The following is a 22,758-nucleotide window of genomic DNA, read 5'->3' on the forward strand; positions in this document are numbered from 1 at the left end:
CAAGAAGCCTCCTCTCATTCATGCCAAGAATGACAGTTAAGCTCCTCACTTCATGTACTGATTTAGAAGAAATTTTAAACAGGCATTTGGGGAATTTCACCCCTTTTCAGAGATTTCAAAGGGCATCTGCTTACACATCTATTAAATGTGCAAAATTACATCATGATAGAAAGGTTTTAAACATGATGGTTTTAGAGTTTGTCCTGCTGCTAGTCCAAAGTACCATATGCCCTACGTAATTAAACTGAAATTTCTTCTCTCTCCCTCTCTCTCTTGAACATTCAAAGCAAAATTGGAAACAGAAAGGGGTTTTGTCATTTAATTATACCTAATTAGGAGTCCTGGAATAAGTGGGAAGCTGAAGAAAGAGCAGTGGAGCACATAGCCATCAGGTCCTCTTCCATTCCAGGAAAAGGCAAGAAAGAAGTGTCTTGAGTTGTTCTGCCATTTTAGTCTTCATACAAAGCTGCCTGCTTGTACAGGCCCAGTAGATTCAGCCACTCAAAAGACTCTGAACTTATGTGCATGAGGGGCACAGTCATCTACAGTATAAATAATTTAAGTGAAAGACCAGCAAGAGAGGGAAAGCTATGGTAAGAATGACAGCTTTTGTAAGAAGAAAATTTAAGAAACAAAACAAAAATACCTCTTTATGGCTACTGCTTATTGTCTTTTTATTTGTAGTTGTGATTAACTGGATACATGCAAAAGGAAGTCTTATTTGATAAATTGGAATTTATTAAAAAAAGGGTAAAACCTCTCAAAGTTATAATCAAGAGACAATTACCAGGAAATTGTTTTGAGTTAAATATTTTGAGTGAGGCCAATGAAAACCTAATTAATATTCATAGAGATCCTTATCCTTAATCAGAGTATTCAAAAGAATTTTTACCAAAGGAAGATAGCTCCCCTGGGGAGAGAAGTAGAAACATTAATGGAGCATGAAAGATCTGTTCTTTCCTTTGGGATAAGGAATATCTACATGATCTCAATGGAGTTACATCAGCATAAAACCAGGAAAACATAGTTGCTAATCAGCTTTTGATCAGAATGATGTGCACAGCTTAAATGACAAACTTGGTCATAGCAAAAAAGATGGAGGCCCTTGAAGCACATTGTATTTAAAGTGAGGTGACTAATAACAAAGCTGCACACACCTACTGGAAATTGAAAAAGGCAGCTGAATAGCTTAAATCAGCAGGTGAGAGCATGAATTTTCTGATTCTATCATTTTCTACAAATGTTGAAAGTTTATCCCACTCCAGAATATATTGTTTTGTTTTGCACACCCCTTTGCTCAGCTCAGAGCTACAATATGCTTGAATTCCCAATTCCTATGTCAGTGTAGATTAGAAGATAGAAATGCAGAAGATTTTTCTGCAAATTTGGGAAGAGGGGTGCTATTACAGATTTTCTTTCAAGGCGCTACATATATGATCTTTCACTTGAGTTTAGCCTTTCAGTTTAACCATGCTTTCAGATTCTATATCATCCAAAGCACACATGCAGCCTGTGGACAGAAGAGCTGCCTTTCCAGTTCTGTTACAGACAGTCCTGTTATGAGGCATCTCTTGTCCTATGCTTTGATCAGCTCACTGGGGCAGGGTCAAAATCTTTGCAGACTTGACAGATGAAGCTGGCCAAGAAGTTGAGTAATGGTACAGACTCTTTCAGTGGCTATATTCTACTTAGATCCACCACATAAATCCATGTTCTGTATTTCAAAATACAGACTTTAATTCATCACAGGGCCCATAGAAACCACCACAACACACAGACCACTTTTCAGTATGGAAGTTTATCACTGAGGAATAGACTGGAAATTAAATTATTTTAAAGGAAGGAAAATTCCACAGAAATATTCTCTATGGTAACCCAGCACAGTGCTCCTGCAGAACATAACAAAGCCAGAGAAAAAAATGCCTAAGTATGGTGGTATTCACTGCTTATTGAAACACTAAGAGTCAATAGCAATAGAAGAGCTCTTGAAAGGCACTCCATGGGATGCAGAAGATTGAGTATTAACACAAAATTAATGCTTCAGCTATGATCCTTATCAATCAGGGCTTTAGATCCCATTCTTGACCCAAGTTAATGTGGGGGACAAAGAGAAGAGTCAGTCTTCTCCACAAGAAATAACAGTTTCCAAGCTTCTTGTATTGTCTGCTAGCATACACTGGATGTGTTTACATAGGTGACATTTAAACTGTTTCTCATTAAACTTACACAGTTAACAACAGTTTTATGCATGTTTTTTGTACACTGTATCACAATGCAAAAGACTTGTATTTAACCTGAATCATCACAGTAGCACTAAGAAAATCCCTGATTTCTCTGAAGAGGCTCAACTTTTATTTTAATTTTATTCTTTTAAAAAGATTTCATTTTTGTCTTAGTCATTTAATTTTATATAGTAAAGAGACACAAGGTTATTTCTTCATGAAGGCCATGTAGCACAAACCAAAATCAATAACTCTGTCTCATAACTTTAAGCCCTTCACGAGAGCAAGCATAACTAATTAAGTTCTAGCTTTTTTTGCACTAAACATTAAAACCATGTAGACCTAACATTTTATCACATACTCTGAAAAATTAAAAACAATTTGTCCTTGCTCCCTTACTGAAATTTCTTATCAGTATCACTGCAAGTATTTTATTCTCACACCTGTAACGTATCTCATATTTTTCACAACTGATACCCAATAAGTTTTTTAGTGCATTAAATTACTATTGAACACTAGGCATAATTCCTTGGTGTTGCTATGGTGCTGAATACTTCAAATATTCCAAAAAACCTACATTTTCAAAAGCAACCTAAGTTATTTAGGAACTTACATCCAATTTTCTAAAATGAGTAGGTATTTGGCTGTGAAGAAAGTCAAACTGACTTGGGCTGCTATGGCACTTAATCACTTTATGAAGGCAATTAGATGACGTGGTTATCAGCAAATCAGATACCAGGACACGGTGACCTTGATGCTAAAATGATTTGGATTACAGCCACTTTCATTCTGGAACTCATTTGTACGCACAAGAACTTAAAGCACTTTAACTGTAAATTCACACTTTGAATTAGTTTGGATTAATTTTGCTGAGGCCCCTGGCTAGACAAAAGCTTCTGTTTCTTTCAAAAATCCTACCTATAACAACAATGTATGTGTACATTGATACAATCTGCACTCTGTCAGCAATGTAACAAAAGAAAAGATAGTATTCAATTGCTCTACAGTTCTTTCAACTTCAAACGTGCTATGGTAGTAAGGACAAGGAACAACTCTTTTCCCAGTTGACCACATCTCTACCACTAAGTAAAACAGGGCCAAAAAGCCTCAAATTTCTGAAGGCCATACGGACTAGGGAGTTCGCACTCTTCCCAAACTGCAAGGGTCCACACCAGCTGTCAGACAGATCCTAAGCACAGTTTGCATATAGTCAGGTTTAACACCCTTCCATCTATACAGTCTTCCAAAATCACCCTACCAGGCTTTATGCAATCTGCAACCCTCCCATGCCCATTTGAAACACTTCTGGGCATGCAATGCATATCCTTGCTTTTGTGCAATGATAATACCGCTCCAGTGGGTGGCAATGCAGCCCTCAAATCATTGCAGGCATTTGGAACTGAAAAAGGACTCCACACAAAACAGTAACTGTGTCTTACAGCCACAAGGACACTGCATAGGCCCAGAAGAGATCCATTGTCATTGCTATAACATGTAGATATGGTTCAGACCATGGCCCTCGGTGCCAAGGTCTGTTTTATTTAGCCATATAGATGTGACACAAGACTGTTGCAGCTACCGGGGTCAATTCTACAGAGCTCAGCAGAAATCCTCAGCTTTGCAATGACAGAGTAAAGACAGACAGAGGTAAACTGAGCAACTGCAGCCACAGTGAGGTGGCTAAAGGGACCTCTCCCAACCCTGTAGATCTGACATACACCACATGTAACGGGTGGAGATCTTCTGCACAAGCCTCTGTCTGCATTTCTAGGTACTATCATAGCTTAAACTGGAGTGTGTTGTGCCTCTGCTGAAGACAGCAGCTGTTACGAGGGGTCAAATATGAAAGATTTGCAAGTGCTTATTTTAGATCTTAGATGAGCCTTCTGTTGGTGATACCACAGGATATCTCAGTCTCTAAGACTCCTTAATACTGGTTCCTGTCTTACTTTCATAGCAAACACTGAATTTAGCAGAACAATCATTACAGCTGCAGGGCCTCACAACTCCACTATCAGGAACAGGAAGACATACTATAGAATGATCTACAGAAATATGTGATTAGGTAGTTGCATAAAGATTCTGAATTATGACTATTTGGCATCTGCCCAGCTAGTGCATTAGATTCTTTTACAATATCAAATAATAACTACTGGTTCAATTAATTTTTGCATTACAATTGCCAGTTTGCTTATCCCAGTAAATACAACGACATGCATTAATCAGTTAATCATGCAATAATAATGTAATATAATGCAATCATGCAATAATAAATCATGCATTAATCTAATACAGTTAGCATAGGAAATGAACTCAGATTACATGATGACAAAATAATTTTATTCCATTAAGGGAACAGAAGCTATGTGAGAGCATGGCAAATTTGTTTCATTTGTTTCCTGTGATAGCCATACAATTACTTAGAGTCAATAGCCTATATATAAAGCCCAAACTAAACCATCTATGGAGCTGTCAGAAGTACTTTGAAAAACAAGCAGCAAGTTGCATGAACTATGTGATCACAGTAAAACATATTGACTGCATAGGTTTGAACAAAACAACTTGCTAGTAAGTTGCAACATTTATCAGTGGATACTGCCACTCATGTTTTTTTCTATCTGAGCTTTTTAAGAGAATGTAAGTAATAAATTTGTCTTGTTTAAACGAAATCTGAATCCAAGAAAAGACTAAATTTCTTGCACTATGTTGATCCCAGAGTCAAATTTACTAAAAGGAGATTATATGAAAGAGGAAAAAATAAAATTGATACATGGGAAGTCTCTGATACTGGTGCTTTTTCTATGAACTACAGGTTAAAACTCAGAGGAAGCAGTACCTATGTAAGTTTCTCTCTCTCCGCTATTGTAAAAAACACCTGTTTTTCTTTAAGAAAAAACCCAAACATGGCACCTTCCCTTATTTCACTGGTGGTTGCTAGTTCTTATTTATTCAGTCTAGACTTGTGGGAACTAAGCGATCTTATGTTTCCTTCAGCTTCTTTACAGAATAATGCATAGGGCAGATGATTTGAAGTTGGACTTGATGATCTTAAAGGTCTTTTCCAACCTAAACGATTCTATGATTTGGCTCATAAGTCAGCTGGAAGTTTGAAAAAATAATAATTCATAGACCAGTTCTTCCCAATTCAACACTTAATTGAAGCAACAGTTTCAAAGAAGAATATAAAGCTTTGCTCCCCACTTCTCTCCCCTTCAGTTTACAGAACTTATCACAAACCCAACAGGGACGCCAAGAGTATGAAGTTGGATGTGAGTTTTGCTAGTTGTGATTTCACAGACAGCAGAACAGATGCTGAGCTCCCATCCTTTCATGAGACTATGCTTATGTGCCATGGCACTGTTAGAGCATGTTTGTTTTCTAACATTGCGAGCTCTATTACACTTTTCCCGATAAGGCACCTAGACTAGGAAAAGGGTAGGACAAACAGCATGATGTGAAGATATTTAAAATCCAACTTTCCTGAGCCTCCTGCTGTGCTGAACATTAAGCCCAGCACAAATGATTCCTAAAGTAGAATTAAACAAGAATACTAAAATCTCTAGAGAGTACAGAAAGAAGGTGCTACACAATCGGTGTTGTCATGTAATTACATTAGTTATAAATTTCAGAGTATTACGTAAATAAAGTGAACATGTTAAGTCTCACACACAGTGATCAGATCACAATTTATGTATGTAGGAAACTGTTTTAGCTAGCCTTTTAAAAATCAGGTGAATTTAATCTGAATGTATTGCCTACATAAAAAAGCATTTGGCTTCAGACAACAAACCATATCTCATTTCTATACCTATTCTTATTATACTGAAGGAAAGAAAAACTTTTTTTTTTTTTTCTCCTTTAGCAAGCTACAGAGTTGGATAACTTACTACAAGCATGAAACTCAACTCAGTTTTAGGGTTTTGGTTTGGTTTGTATTGTCTGAGCCATGTTGTTTAAATAAAATTACTTTCTAATTTCCAGTGTGGTTGCACTCTCCCAGAATGGTTTCTACTAACTTTAATATTGAAATGGAACCTTTTGCATTTCATGACAGGAAGACAGAACATGATTATACTGCAGCGCCACAGAGTAAAATCTGCAAAGGCAACAACTCTACAATCAAAGTTTTTCACAATGAATGGACTACTAATAATGTTTCATTATTGTGTACTTGAGAAAAGATTCCTAGATATCCCAGACATTTTATTTCAGCACTTTCATCCAGCTCCAGTTTTCTTCGTAGAGGAATGAAGCTGGGTTAATTAACATTGATAATATACAACTGTGGGCTGGATTCAGGGGCAGTGGGTTGGCTGATGTAGACAAGGTGCAGTTGTGGCTGGTTCTGTTAAGAGGTTGGGCAGCCAATGAAGAGAGAGCAGCCGAGGAAGATAGAAGAGGAAGGAAGCAGAGAGAGGAAGAAGGCACCTGGGATGAGGAAGGTGTCTGGGAGAAAGCAGCAGAAGGACTGGCATGAATAGTATGTTGGTATGAGATAGTAAAAGACCTTGTTGCAGCTGGCTAGTTTGGAGAGTGCTGTGACAATTGGTGCCCTGTGTAAGGCCCTTCAGATTATGAGACTGAGTGTAATAAGCAGCAACAGCAGTAATGGCTCTGTCAGGGGAATATTTGTAGTTTTGAACAGTAACAGTAGTGCCCAATGTAGCGGAGACAGGTGGGGATAGCCTGCTATACAGATCACATTGAGATATGTGGGAAGAGCCTGGGGCTCTGGATCAGACACTGGTAAAGGTGAGCTGTTGGGATTAAGGAGAAGGAAGCCTGACTGCTGTGGAGTTAAGAGGCTGAGGGTAATGGGCAATAATGGTGTAGTAAGCAGCCAGATGTGGCAGCAGCCCACAGCAGTAGTGGGTCCAGCTAGACAGTGGTGAGGGCTGTGCTGGGGGAAGGTGTGGGAGCAGTGCAGTGCCGTGGGTGGCTGCTGCTGCTCCTTGACCTGGTGGTATTCTTGCTGATGTTTTTGTGCTTGTTGAAGGTGTCTCCACTTGTAGAAGAAGTGAGCGACCACAAGGATGTTGAGAAGCTTGTTGGAACACAGAGTAATGTATTAGTGCTGTATTCTAGATCTGCTGCTGCTGAAAGCTCACTCAGGTTACTGTCCAGTGTGACCCAAGAGGTGAAAGGGCAAGGTACTATAAGTTCATCAGAACCCCACTCTGAAGAAAACAAAATCCTAGATGTCAAGAAAGCAGATGAGAAGAAAGGTGATCAGCTCCCAGAAGCTGAAAAGCCCAAGATAAAATGGAAGAAGGGATATGTGTATGAGTTCAGGGACAAATTGTTTGGACTGTATGAGAAGTTTTTGTGGAAAAGTTGTGGTGATTGTTAAAAACATAAGGTATGAAATCTTTTTTTTTAAAAAAAGAAAGGAAAAAAGGGGAGAATTGTAGAAGAATGAAGCTGGGTTAATTATCATTGATAACATACAGCTGTGGGCTGGCTTCAGGGGCAGTGGGTTGGCTGATGTAGACAAGGTGCAGCTGTGGCTGGTTCTGTTAAGAGGCTGAGCAGCCAAGGAAGAAGCAGACAGAAGAGAGCGAGTGCGCCCTGGATGAGGAGAAACAAGGAGAAGGCAGCAGAGGGACTGGCATGAAGAGTATGTTGGTATGTGATGGTAAAAGATCTTGTTGCAGCTGGCTGGTTTGGAGAGTGCTGAGACACCAACCTTTGAAAGTTATTTTTTGTATGAGGGATTCATTTAAATGTGAAACACTAAAAAAAAAAGTCAAGTTAGTACTCATGCTATGTATTTTCAATATAGAGTTCTCTAAGCTGCTTTTCTGTGTGTTGTCAAACTTTTTTTAAATATACATTCTCTCAAGAAGTGGGCAAAGGTAATCCATTTGGCTGAATCCTATTAATAAACACATAAGATCAGCAAGTGGCTTCATCAAGTTCCCCATGATTTCTTTGTCCCATGCAGACAACTGGATGTTGGTGATGAATGGAAGACATCAACAGACAGCACAGTTAATTCCTAAGCCAGGCTCCATGCTTGCCTTGGAATGAAAAATATTCTAGGGGACAGAAGTGTTCACTCAGTTCTATTCAATCATCCTTCCTGTGTAACTGCTGAAGGAATTTGTATCAGCTGCTCAAGGTACAGTTGCTAATTCTGAAGCTTTAACTATGGCATGAGAGGGGTAGCAAAGGAATAGGAGCTATAGCCACCTCCTAAAGTCACACTCAGTCTCCCTTTTTAACCCAAGCGGAATTTGGCACAGCAGCACATCTAATCTCATATCTTTAACAGGAAGAGAATCCATAACTTAAATATTTCTTGCTAGCTATCATTGGCTCTGACTTCCATGGTCAATCCTCTAGGAGAAAGTTAGCTAGTTGATTAAAACATAGCTAATTTGTAAGTCCATAGGGGCCTCGTTAACACAACCTGAGAACTTTGCAAGTGGCAAAACACTCTTCCATGGCTCTAAATAGCACATTTTAGGTGAATCCACAATTAATAATTCACCAAAACTGAAATTGGAAATAGTCCATGACTTAAGTTAGGTGCCAAACATCTTGGGTCAGATATAATGTAAATTCCACTGCTCCATATCTAATAGCATCCTTATTAACGCCAGCAGGAATAAAATAAGTTACTAGTTCTTAAGTTCAAATAACTGCAGAGGATGGTGCTAGCCAGACTGATTTTGCTTCCAGAATATCCCTCTTCTCCAAGGAGAGGGGGCAGTTAAGAAGGGAGTAATACAGAAAAAACTAAAATGAATATATAAATCCATAAAGGAAATCAGTTATTTCTCTAGCATGAGTTGATGAAGGTATGCTTATTTATATTCTGCTTGGAAGCTTGAGAAAAATTGGTTCTACACTGTTTCAAGAATAGTAGCTTTTTAGTCATTAATGTTATCGCTATACTTGTATGTTTATCATTAGGCATTCCAAATGGCAGTGATAGCATAGCCACACAGAATATGGATACCCAGTTCTAAGACCTTCTATCTATATATATGTGCAGCTTCTCATATAAGTTCATGTTTCTCGTTATCCACCACTACACCAGAGATGAAAAAATAAGGCAAATAACTTGTTGGTATCAATAAAAGGAGGACTAAATTGGTATCAATTGGATACATTCAATGGAGCTTCAGCTTCACTAAAATGTACTTGGTTACAGAGGGCTTGTTGGTTTTTGGGTGGGGTTTTTTTTCTCATTTTTTAAAAATGCATCCCTCAAGTACTCCAATGGGTTTGGCCCCACTACCTAAAAAACTTAGCATATACCCTTTCTCTTAAAAAGAATAAAGCAGACAGATGAGGTACAGCAACACAGAGTTGTTTCAGAAGAGCAGGTGAGCCAACAAAACTGATAACATACCTGGTATGGGGTGCAGGGGCCTACATTTGAAAAGAGCCACCAACTGAAAGGTTTGGGCTTTTTTTTTGTTTTGCCAGAGGGTTTTTTTGTTTTGTTTTTTAGGTGACTTAATTTTAGTTCCTGTATTCTTAGTAAAGCAGGAAATAATTCCTGGTATAGAATCATAGAATGGTTTGGGTTGGAAGGGACCTTTAAAGATCATCTAGTCCAACCCCCTTGCCGTAGGCAGGGATACTTTTCACCAGACTAGGTTGCTCAAAGCCCCATCCAGCTTGACCTTGAACACTTCCAGGGATGGGGCATCCACAACTACTCTGGGCAACCTGTTCCAGTGTCTCATCATACTTATTGTAAAAAAAAAAAAATAAAAAAAAAATGAACAATTGGAGATGTTTCTTCATTTGAAACACACATGTCAAAAATATTTAAGAAAGTATTGCTTTAGGTTATAGGTTTATGTGGGCTTTAAAAGAATAAAGCTGTACTTTTAAAGTATATTGTTATGAGTTGTATATTACTATGAGTTCTTTTTTATTTTATTTTAATATACCAAAACTGACAAAAAGCCAAGTTTTCACTTGTTTTCTGAGTTGTTTTTTAAAGCTGGTTTTTAGCTTGTGGACTTTGAACTCAAAATCGTTCAGTAACACTTCAATTTCCTGTACTTCTAAGGAATATGACAGAGGCATTTTACCATGACGACAATCACTATGTTACACAAGTTCACCCATGTTCTGTATATTAATTTTACAAAATAATCCAAAATTGACAATAAGTGAACCTTGCGATGAGTAAAATGCACAATAATTGAAATAAGATACTGATGCAGATTATTCTGCAGCATACTTAAAAGTTATCAGGCCACAAATCTTCAATTCTTTCATTTCCTTTCTCTAAAACTGTGTAGCCTTTTCAATAATTTCTATGTGGATAGGAATGTGTACCCTGAAACTCATGTCTAGACTATTCTCCAGTTTTATAGAACCAGATTATGACTACAGAGTCCATTTAGAGACAGAAAATAGTAAATGAACAAGTCTGGAAAAGTTTCTGTCTAACAATAAGCATTATATTTTGTGTCTGTAAATGTAAGTGGACAAAGTCTTGCACTTGAAATGAAGCAGATACATACCAGCTATGAGGAGCTTTTAATCTTCTAACGTTATACTTTTGACTGGCTGTTGGGGCACAATTTGAAGAGGTCCATTTCTGGAGAGGCAAAGCATGTGTGTGTGAAGATGAGTGCAAACTGCAAAATACTCTTACCTGCAGAACAGACTGCCATATGAAAGTTTTGTTACAAATATATAGTCAAAATTCCAGACTCTGAAGAAAGCCTCCCATTTCCTCATTAAGAATTCATCCCAAACTGAAGGTATGAGCATGAATGGTTTGCATTACCTTTGTCGTGAGATACTTTCATGCATCAGCTTCCATAACCAGTCAGGATGGGACAGTGAAGTTTGAGCAATCATACTTTGTGAAAAATATGTTCATATTTGTCCTGCAAAACATCCCCTCTGTCTATATTTTTCACAAAAGGCTTCTCGTTTCAAGGGTCATGACTATTAGAAAATTCACTCACACTCAGCTCGGGGGTTATATAACTATGTGGGTTTTTTCCTGGTAACTTCAGATATTATTGGCTTTCTGTTTCTGTAGAAGATATTTTTTTAAAAGGGTGACTGAAAAATATCTGTAGGTATGCACTGAGGCTTCCAATCCGAACAAGGCATGACATTTGTACTTTCAAAGTATTAACTCTTCCTACAGATTATTTTAAAATAAAAAGTAATTCCACAAAGTGGCTATTTCTTCTCAATTTTTTTCACTGTTTTTTTTTTTTCTGGAGAACAGTGCATTGAGACCTGTAGCATTTCTTTGGTGTCTTTTCTCTTTGATCCTAATGACGCTTCTCAGTTTTGAAAAAAATGTTTCAAAAGACATTGGTGCAAGAGGTTTCTGTTACAGTTGGAAATGCTGACCTAACTTCAGCAAAATTTACCCAGAGAGATCTCTGGTATATTATAGACAACACCTTGGACTCCTTCATGGTGTATGGAGAAAGTTCAGTTTGCAGCTTATCCCTACTTACTGGTTGAAAGGTTTCCTATGAGGACTCTCTGCAGTGTCAAAGATGCTGAAAGACGGAAGTATAAGTAAATAAAACATGAGGTATCAACTGTTTACAAAAGATCTATAACTATCATTTTCATTCTCTTTGAAAGGATGATTGCATGTTTGAGCTTAGAACTAAAAAAAAAAAAAAGTCAAATATTCTAAATAATATATGTACAAATCATCCCATAAAAGAAACCTCACAGACGCTGCTCACAAATTTAAACAAGCATACACACCTGGTATCAAAATACACTACAGAAAAAGTTCATTATTCAACCAAATTATTAGGAAAATCTAGAATAAAGAGAATAGGTCCTCCACCAATGCCTAAAGATGACAACAAAAAGTCACTGTGTGCCAAGAGTAGACGCCTAAAAGGAACAATACTTTTCAGAAAACTGTATTATTGAAAATACCTAACAAAATTAATGACTGTGAATTAATGGATGCAATGAAAACAAACCAACACACCCCACAGAATCTGATTTAAGTATCACATACCCTGATTTATAGAGTCAATGTTTACAGTTGCTGAAGTATCACCACACAATCTTTTAATGTCATCCATATTTTGGATTTGTTGAACACCATGAATATATTCTTTCAGAAAATGAAAGTTCCTTCCTTAAGCAAGATAATTCCTTCTTTTTTTATTTTTGTCTTCATTTTTACTAGTTTTTTTAATTATTATATATGCAATTAAAGGAGGAAAAATTGTTACAAGTTGCATGTTTTTTTAATATAAATTGCACAAGGATTATAGTCCTTTTCTAAGAACATACTTGACAGATATGTTAGAAAAGTGTTCACTTGTCCCCGAGGATGGTATTTATATAATCTAATTTTAAACACCCAGCTCACATTGTCTGAATCATCCCTTGGAGTGCTTGTTAAATAAACAACAGGAAGTAGGTAATTCGCATTCTCCAAACTAGAACTTCCTTAGGTGCACAAGGGAGATGATGATATTACTCTCTTAAGCGTTGGGCTATTTTTAGTTTTGGCTCTTATACATTCCCCCAGCCATTAAAATTAACTCTATTAGTTGCAGAGTTGCTTCATTTTAAATAGATATGCAACACATACACCATGACCATTTTTCTAATAGCAGATACGAGTCCTCTCCACCTCTCCTTCCATTACCAGAGATATCTTATCAAAATGTTACAGTATGAGCTGTATTATGCTGTGTTTGACACAATACTGGTTTAAAACCACTGGTTTATTGCATACTCCAGATTTCCTGCAGAATTTTCAGAAATTGTTATGATCAGGAAAATCAGACATGAAAAAATTTACATGAACACAAGGTAAGATTTTTCCTTTCAAATTAATAGTTTCCTAGCAGAAACTTTTATTTTGAAGGGAAATCTACTTGAGCTAAATCCCAGCAACTTAGGCAGAAGTGCAGGAGTTCAGGAAGCAGTAGGAATTAGGTCAGGGAGGGAGGGGAGAACAATCCCTCTCTGTGTGCTTCTTTCTGAGACCACCAGGCTCTTGCTCGTGGACCTCAAGAGGCAGAAGAGCACAGCTAGGACCTTCACAACATCAAACAAATGTTGGCTGAGGTGAAGTCAAGACCTACTTCTAAGTTGCTATATTAACCACTTCTTTGCTTACACTGACAGTGGGAATGTACCACCTTTGGGTTTCTTCTCCAAGTGTACCTCAAGAAATAATCTTTTCTCAACAGAGTAATTGAATTTACCAGAGTTCCTCCAGTGTGCCCTAAAATGTCACAGTTCATTATAGTGCTGTGCAATGTGAAGACAGTTATTGCCTTCTATGTTATAGAGAAACCTTTTTAAAAAGCCTAGCTTTATCAGTCTCCGTTCTAGGAGGCTTTCAAAACCCAACTGGATAAAGCTTAGAGCAGCCTGGTCTGATCTCATAGCTGACCTTCTCTGAGCAGGAGCTTGGATTAGAGACTTCCTGAGCTTCCTCAAAACATGAAATTATCCTGCCATCAGGATAAATAGCATTCAAAAACAAGAATTAAAAAAAAGTAAAACGACTAGTATGAACTACTTGGTAAGGAAGCTATGCATAACACTATAAACAACATCCAAACACTAGGATTTGAGTATAAATTCAAATTACAAAATGCCACAAAAATTATGAACTCAAAACTTTTCTTTAAAGCCAACTTAACAGTTCAGCATGATTCACAAAGTATCTTCACTGTAACATAACTAAAATATTTAAGCTTGCAGAAGTGAGTAGTGGTAATATACAAAGCGAAAAATCTACTAAATGGATTTCTGCATACAACTTTTAATGAAAGCTCAGTGAAGGAACATGAACTATCAGCAAGATTTTTTGTTTTTTCTTTGTTATTACAGCACTGAATTTACATGCAGCATTATTAAATGGTAAGCTATCTAGACAATAAAATACCTAATATATAAGCATCATATGTCCAGTTTCACTAAGGCAATGAGTCAAAAATTCATATTGAAAACCTGTTTGAATACAATAATAGGAATTTTAATGAACAAGTGTATTGGGTTTGGCTGAGCCCCATAACAGCTGTCATAGTGCTGTGCTTTGTATTGGTACCTAGAAAGGTGGTGATAACACACCAGTGTTTTGGCTGTTGCTGAGCAGTGCTCTCACTACTGCAAGGCTCTCTCCAACATTCCCCCCCTCACCACTAGGCTGGGGGTGGGCAAGATCTTGGGAGGGAACATAGCCAGGACAGCTGACCCCAACTTACCAAAGGGATATTCCATACCATATGATGTCTGCTCAGATGTAAAAGCTAAGAGAGAGGAGAAGGAAGGGGGGGCATTCGCCCTATTTACGACATTTGTCTTCTGAAGCAACCTCTAAGTGTACTGAAGCCCTGCTTCCTGGGAAGTGGCTGAACATCTCCTGCTGATGGGAAGTAGAGAATAACATCTTTTGTTTTCCTTTGCTTCCATGTGCTCAACCTTTGCTTTTGCTTTATTAAACTGCCTTTATCTTGACCCACAAGTTTTATTATCTTATTTCTCCTCCCCTCCCCCTCCCCCCCATTATGCTGAGGAGGGGAGTGATAATGAGGCTTGGTGGGCACCTAGCATCCAGCCAAGGTCAATCCACCACAACAAGCAACAAACACATTGTCTAATCAAAACATTATGTGATATAAATTCTAAGTTTCATTACATTTAGATGGAACATCTTTACATATTACATGAAAAAATGAGGTAAAAGGTACAAGTCACAGTTGACAGAAAGTTGAAGACTTTCAAGATTTGTCCCAGAAGAATCCTCTTATTTTAAGTTTTGTTTCTGAAAGTTTTTTATCCCACAGTTTCATGAGGTGCCAAAAATGGAATAAAACTTGTTATAAACAAATGTATTCTCTTCAAAGGCAAAAGAGCAAGTTCACCAAACAGTTACCAAAAAGCCCCAAGCAGCAGTTGCAGAGTTCACCTGACACACTATTCAGCTGTAATATTTGAATTTTATTCTAAGGCTAAATAAGCTCAGTAGAGTATTTCTTTGGGCTCATTCAGACCATCAGGAACTAGATACTATGCACCAGTAGGATTAAAACTTACATTTAAAAACCAGGTACAGTCACACTGGAAATGGTTACAGATTTTTTAGCAACTTTATTCTCTCCAAACACCTTTTTATGGTCAACTTTTTTTAGATGGGAAAAAAAATTTAAATCACAATTTAAAGAATGTGGGAAATATTTTTTTAAAAAGGAAGATGTCTGAGGAAACTAAGATAAATACACACTTTTTATTCTTAATTATGTTAAATATTAGATTTTATTAACTAGCTTTTGTTAGAAAAAGCCTTCCTAGACTAGCCATTGTTCAGAAAATCAGACTCGATCAGAGTCTCAGCCAAGACTTTTAAAAATTCTAATGCCAGGCTTAGGTTACATTTTACTTTCATTTGTTTTGGCAACGTTTACTAATGAGAGCAATGCTCAGGCTATATTATAAGATTTGGGAGCTCCAAAGTTCATAATTCGACATTAACCATCATAGTTAGTTTTAAAAAAGCAAGAGGTTTAATTGCAAGATTTTATCTGTCTGTGCAAGGTTCATAACCATTTAATACCCTTATCTCTCAAGCAGTTGACTAGAGTCACACTGCTTGTGAACAGCATTAGGACTTTCCAGATAAGGATAAACTGAAGCAACTAGACTTTTATTCTATTATGTTCATAGGATATGAATAGGATTGTAGACATATACTGGAGAATGCTCATTTCAATACTTACAATTATTAACTGAAATAATAAAAAATTAAAGATCTAATAGCAAAACTCTGGTGACTTAAGTAATGCTTTTTTTCAGCTTTTTGGTATAAATGATTCAGAAAACAACTATAAATAACAAAGTAGTCTACACTTACTCTACTGAAATAACACAGCCCGTAACTAACTATACTAAGACATACAAAGCACAGAGAAGAACGCTTGCAGAAGGGGACATATCTGGCCAGAGTGGATGTGTTACAACAAAATGAAAAGCATGTGCAGATTAAAAATTACAAGTAGTAAGATGTAGACTAAAGCATGACCTCCACACCTCTCATTTTGACCTTGTTAACTCCTTTCAGACCCATACAGACATGAAAACCTCTTCCCTGGATAAATGTCTTGACAACAACTTCCTTCAAAACTTTACCCCTGTCCTGTGCCACAGAGGTGCCTGCACTTGGCTAAGTTTGCCATCCCTCTTGGCAGCAACGCTGTTCCCACCTCACCGGCCATCCACACTGTGCGATGCTGTGGCACTTTGTCCTGCCCATGAAGCTCCAACCTTTGCCCCATGGTTACCTGGGCTCCTACCAGGTGGCCCCACATGTGCCTTTCCCTGTGCTCCAGCCTACACTCCTTTTGGACCTTCACAGGGTAAGTATGTACTGTCACACCAGAGCAGAATATAGCTTTCCTAATGGTGAAAGAAATGAACTTGTTACACTACTGATATTTCAGTGAAACATGGCCAGCCTCAGCAATTCTCATGTCCCCTATAGCTGAACTCATTGGAGGGAAGACCACACCATCTTTTCTTTTGAAAAGCACCTAGCAATTAATCAACAGCTCCAGAAGTAAAGGCAAATATGTAAAAAGCATTGCCATGCACAAGACAACTCTCACATGCCATTCCAGTGTTATCCTTCTCACCCAGAAGCACTAGCTAAACTTTAACTTTGCTGAAACACAGCAGGATGAGGCTCAACGATAAGCAGGAGTTACTAGGGCACAAAGGGAAAGGGTTCTGTGCAACAACTCCTCTCTATCACACACGGAGTGTCACCAATACACACAGCATCAAAAGGGCAGGGAACAAGGAGGACCACAATCCCTTTCTGTACTCCTGACACATGAAAAGGCCAGGGAGTCTCCAATGATCAGCATATAAGGTTTTGTTTAATTTAAAAAAAAAATAATCAGGGCAAACAGGCTTCCTGCAGAGAGCACCTTTCCAGCTAGCACAAGCAACTAGATATGTCTACCTGGTTGCCAATCTAATATTATGGAATGCCTCTACAAAAACGTGCCCATTTAACCATCACTAACACAAACCTGAAGACTTCACTTTCCGTCTCTTTCATGCATGTGCTACATAGTGCCGTTTTAGAGAGCCTTCATTACAGCTAACAATTAAATCCAATCAAAGTATCTGGTTTCCAAACTAAGTTCTGTCATCATCTTGAAAAACATAATGGTACCTGGGAAATAACTGGAATCTTTTGGAATATACATTTTTTAAAACGGCAGTTTCCCTCTGATTGAGACAGTGTTCCTTGACACTCACACACATACAAAAGGATACTTTTCTTTCTATACGAAAAAATTGTCAGAAAGTACCTAAAAGCATTTTCTGTCTGGGTTAAATAATAATATATAAATGTCCTCACTTGAGCTTTTTAGTATTTTTTTTAAAAGTAAACTATATGAATCTTCACTTATTTATAATAAAAACCTTATCTAGTCCAAAATTCAACTAATTTCAAAGGATTTGAAAAATTTTGCATTTTCTTCAGTAATAGCTCACTAACAAACTTGAAGCTACTATTAGCAAGACACATGATTGTCATGAGAATCATCATGAGAAGTGACTCTCAAATGTAGAGTAATTGCTGGAAAATCAATTCTAGCTAGTGGTATTTAACAGGACAATAAACTAAACCCTGGCACTCACACTGCATACGTGAATTAGAAAATCATGTAGAAGTTTTGTAAACTCTATTCTACACCATCAAAAATTACAACTGGGTAGTTTCAAAAAATATTTTCAGTCATGGTCAATGCAGAGCTCAGTGTAGTTACTACACTGGTATACCAAAAAACATATTTACATGTGCAAAGCAAGAGGGAAGATCTTGAAGCTGTCATCTTTTTAAAAAAACAAACACTACTCCTCCATGAACTTTATCACAACTCCTTTTCACAAAAATATTGATAGAGAAATCCAACACACAAACAGTAAGTTTAAATGAACTCGTTACAGAACACTGATGTGCAACATTTGTAATACTCCTTCAACATGCACAGAGCTCTCTTACAAAGCACCATGTCTTCTAAAACATGTAATAGATGCACTGGTGACAAATGAAGTATAAAAATAAACACACTCAATCTGCTAAAAAAGTATAATTACTTTTTTCTCATTTGAAACTGCAAATTATTTTTCCAGATATGTTTAATAGTAATATTCTCTTACAAAAATGTTTTGAACAATTCCAATTCCATCTCTGCTCATACCAAATTATTCGCATGACATATCTGACATCCTAGTGTTCCCCAACTTTGATCAAGGGCTCTTAAAACTCTATTTATAAACTGATTCAGACCATGTTTAAAAAAATAAATCTAATATTTCTAGCTTTGCTCTAATTTTATTAAATATTTAATCTACTCTCCATGGTCTCAGTATATAATGTGTTTTATTGAGTGTTCCATTTACAATAATTTCTAATAGGTGATATATACCCATCTTAACTCATTGTTTGTATCATTAAAAGTCCTAGTTTTCTTAAATAACAGAGTACAGTATTCCTAGTGCAATGAATTATAATTCAGTCTGAAGCAGAACTACACTTCTTTCATGTTTCAAAAAAAGTTGAAAATATTTTCAACTGCCAGAGAACTGTTCAATTAAAGGCTGCTTTAAATTTTATAATCTGTAAGTGTTGTAAGAGTCCCTTTTCTTCCAACTCATCAGTGAAAGGCTGACATCCAATCCTATCAGTCATTTAAAGAGAATGTGTGCAAAAATAATTTAATTGGAATATTCTAAGAAGCAGTTAACTTTACTAAGATCTCAAACATTGAAATAATGCTTCCTGTTAAAGGGACACCTGCACTAACCAGTCAGTGTTCAAGGGCTTGCTCTCAATCAGCTGATTAAACCATAAAATAACGCCCTCCGAAATCTTATTCAAAGAGATTTCCTCATGTATTTTTGTGAAAACAAAGATTATACTGCAAATCTGAAAGTCAAACTTTAAAAAAAAAAACCCAAAAAACCATGTAATTTAATTCTTAACTTTGCTAGGTGGAAGCCACAACATGGGAGAAGGTCCCTTTAACGAGAAAGGAGATAAGTATCACTTTATCAGGATGTGGGAATGGAATCTGTACCTATGGGTAAATGGCAATGCGTTCTGGGTTGATTCAGCCCTTGGTTCTGAGTTCTGCGTCACTTCCGGCATCACTCTCTCGTCATCTGTCCCATTAATACTTTCTGGTGTTAAAGGAGACTGAATATCCCCTCCAGCTGATTCCTTAAGTAAAACAAACAAATGACACATTAGAATTACCAAGTGACTTGCTTAGGAAGGCTATATATATATATATATATATAAGCACTAACATTAATTCTTAAATGAGATAAGAACTTTAGGCAGTATTAATGTAGAGGCTCACAGATTTCCAGCATCCCTCATAGTCGTATTTCATCATGTGAATTTAATTTAGAAGTGTATTACCACAGGATTCACATTATCCTGCACAAAACACAACTGACCTATGATTTATTTGCAAGTATCCAGCCTCCTGCTTATTACAGACCTCAGCCAGCTACACAATGGGCAACTATTGACACCCAGGATTCTTATCTCTTACTTTATATTCTAACACAGTGAAACAATTCTGACATTTGTTTCAAAATCTAGCTTTCATTTTGTGTATTAACCAAAGTGAACAGTGGAAGAGCCATTGGTGATGCATTCACAGTTTCACCTATAAGCCATCTGTAAAAAAAAAACTTGCTCAGCACAGTCCTCTTAAAACTTTTGTACATGTTAGCCTGGCCTAGCTCATGGAATTATCTGGGAAGGAGAATACTCCAGTTATACCCAGAAAGCTACTACTATGCAACCGGACACCTGAAAAACTTATGGGCTCTCTTCCTAGCAGAAGGCACTGGTGCAGTTAATCAGCCTTCATCACGCCAACATGTACATTTATGTTTTGGCCAACAAATGCTATTTTCCAATTTCTAGTCAATAAAAAGTACTTCCCTTTAAAAAAAAATTACACTGTGTAGCCCACATCCTAAGTTAGAACATTATAGGTTTTTTAGTCCCTGTATTTGGTTTAATTTCAATATTTTCTTTCCTATTATATACTTTTTTAATGATTTTTGCAGGAGATGAGTTATATAAGCTTAAGTAGCTCATCTCTATTTTAAAATGTCTTAGTAGGTTTTTAGTAATCAAGCAGTAACATTTAACTCTAAGATAGAAGAGTTTCATGACTAGAGTTCAATGGATGTCACGGAAGGGTGTCTATACAGCAGAGGACTGGTTGAATTACAGTATTTCCAAAAGCTAAGCACCTCCTATGGCCACACAGCCTTTTATCAACTGCATGGGAAAGAGGTAAAACTGCTATTTAATGTTATTAAACTGAAGCACAAGCACAGCCTCTGGAAAGCCAGCAGCTCCTCTTCCCAGCTCTTTGTCATTGTGTAGAAAGCTGAAGAACAGCCATCTCAGAAGAAATTGCAAAGTATCTGAAGATGGTCATGATCTTACAAGATCAGGATCTAATTTTGAGCCTCCACTTGTAGCCTTCAACTAGTTCACAAGAATAAAGCTTTTTGAAAGCCAATAATGAATCTGACTGTATATCTATAAGAAATCTTGCCCTTGACTTTGAGACTTAACCAGATGGGAAAACTCAGTTATTTTATAGAAAATAAGATCTGGCTGTCATCATCACCCTCCACAAAACACTGGTGTCGTTTAACCAAAAATATTGTCGTTCAACATTTTCGTTACACTTTATATTAAGCATTTGCAGCACAACAATTGTCAAAATTTTGCTTTTATTCTACTGTATTTCTCACATAGTCAGAGACATATCTCACTCTACAACTTGAATTAGTGGGTAATATGCAGTTATATTAAAACATTTTAAGAATGACTTCAAGTTTATTATAATTAGCATTCATCAAGTTATACAATACATATACACAAGTGTCTCTATTCTGCATCTTCTTATTAAATTCCTACTGATTAAAAAGCAGAAAATAATTATCTTACACTGATTTATTACACAAATATTAAAGCTATTTATAATATAAGTGTAAACTATTTATTTTAGGAATGTAAATATGTAAATTGTTACCTACTTTCCAGAAGAATACTCTTATTTTATACTCAAAACTATTATCTTATGTGTTAATACTTTAGAAGTTAAAATTAAATCTTGATTTTTACAGAACAATTTTACTGAACTGAAACTAAATTAAAATGAAGTGTCAAAGGAGAGCAGAGTTGGCAAGATAAGCAGGCACATGAATTATTTTATACAAATGATGTGGTTCTGTCTATTATTATCCTCTGATTTGACAAACAGTTTCCACTGCCATTAAATGAAAGGTATTATGGACCCAAGAGTTTCTCTGTTATTTCCTCCTCTTCCCAAACTGCACTAGATGTTCTAAAAAACATATACCACAACCCACAAATCTGGCTTGCTTGTATCTTTAAGATAAAATTCCTGCAACAATATTATTAGATACATAAAGCCAGAGCTTTATTAAAATATTTTAAGTATGAATGCATAAAAATTATTTCAGCAGAAGAAAAACAAATGTACAAGTTCCATCTAGGCTTATTTTTCAGTAAAGTACTTTCATAGACATCTAATTTGAATGAAATTCAAGTGACATGCAGACAAACATCACAATCTATGTAATACCTAAAGGTTCACTCCCTGCAAATTCATGAGAGGCTGATCTGTATGTACAAGAGAAGCATCAGATTCTAGTATGTATTTCTTCCACCAATACAGGTTAATCAGTGTTCTCACACACTCACAACTATCTCTGCCTGGTAAATAATTTATTATGAAGCTGGCTATGAATAAAGTACCAAATACAAAAAAACCAAACCTTCTTACACAGAACAAAACTAATCTTACAAATAATATATTCACATTTTATATTATTTAGAGAGAATAAAAGAATTCTAGAAATGTTTTTGTGAGACATTCATAAGTAATGAAGTTTTTACTCCGGATTATAGCTTCACACATCTACTTCAAATTTTACATAGTTGGTCAGCTGAAAAAGATTTTCACCCCTCCCTCCTAGCTGGAAGAGCAGGTTAACTAAGACCCAACTGTGTAGACCCTATAAAGAAAAAAACTGCTTAAATTGAAAGTCTTCCTGTAAACCAATGACATATTTTAAGGCCTGATTTTTCCCATGTCCCATTTCATGACAGCTACAAATAGATATTTCATACATTTGAGAAGAAAGGATTAATGGCTCTCCTATGGTATAAAACCATATATCATATATACTTTTTTGGAGGATATTGAACTTTAAGTCACTTGCCAGTCCTGGATTTACATATGGACTGAGGATTAATATTTTTCAATGTGACAAGTAAATGTGAGAGTCTGCTGTTTAAGAGTTTTTCAGAGATCTGCACTGTCTAAAGGAGCCGTGGCCTTACTAATAAGTATCCAGGACTGGTGATGCCAAGCAGTATATAAAAATGACAGTTACCTACAATATACAAACTAAGCATAATAGAGGGGAAATCATCAAAAGATGCCTTAAATTTAAAAATCTTATA

General features: G+C 36.6%; 1 protein-coding gene across 3 annotated transcripts in view; it reads right to left on the reverse strand.

Annotated features, from left to right (window-relative positions):
• Window positions 1-22,758, reverse strand: part of LOC130142020 (homer protein homolog 1-like) — a 122,071-nt gene that overhangs the window by 58,182 nt on the left and 41,131 nt on the right. For all 3 annotated transcript variants that reach the window (XM_056323420.1, XM_056323418.1, XM_056323417.1), the window contains exon 5: window positions 19,307-19,449. In XM_056323420.1, the coding sequence (XP_056179395.1) occupies window positions 19,307-19,449 (143 nt within the window). The remainder of the gene's footprint in view (window positions 1-19,306; window positions 19,450-22,758) is intronic.

Source organism: Falco biarmicus, chromosome W, assembly GCF_023638135.1.
Source record: "Falco biarmicus isolate bFalBia1 chromosome W, bFalBia1.pri, whole genome shotgun sequence".
NCBI lineage: Eukaryota > Metazoa > Chordata > Aves > Falconiformes > Falconidae > Falco > Falco biarmicus.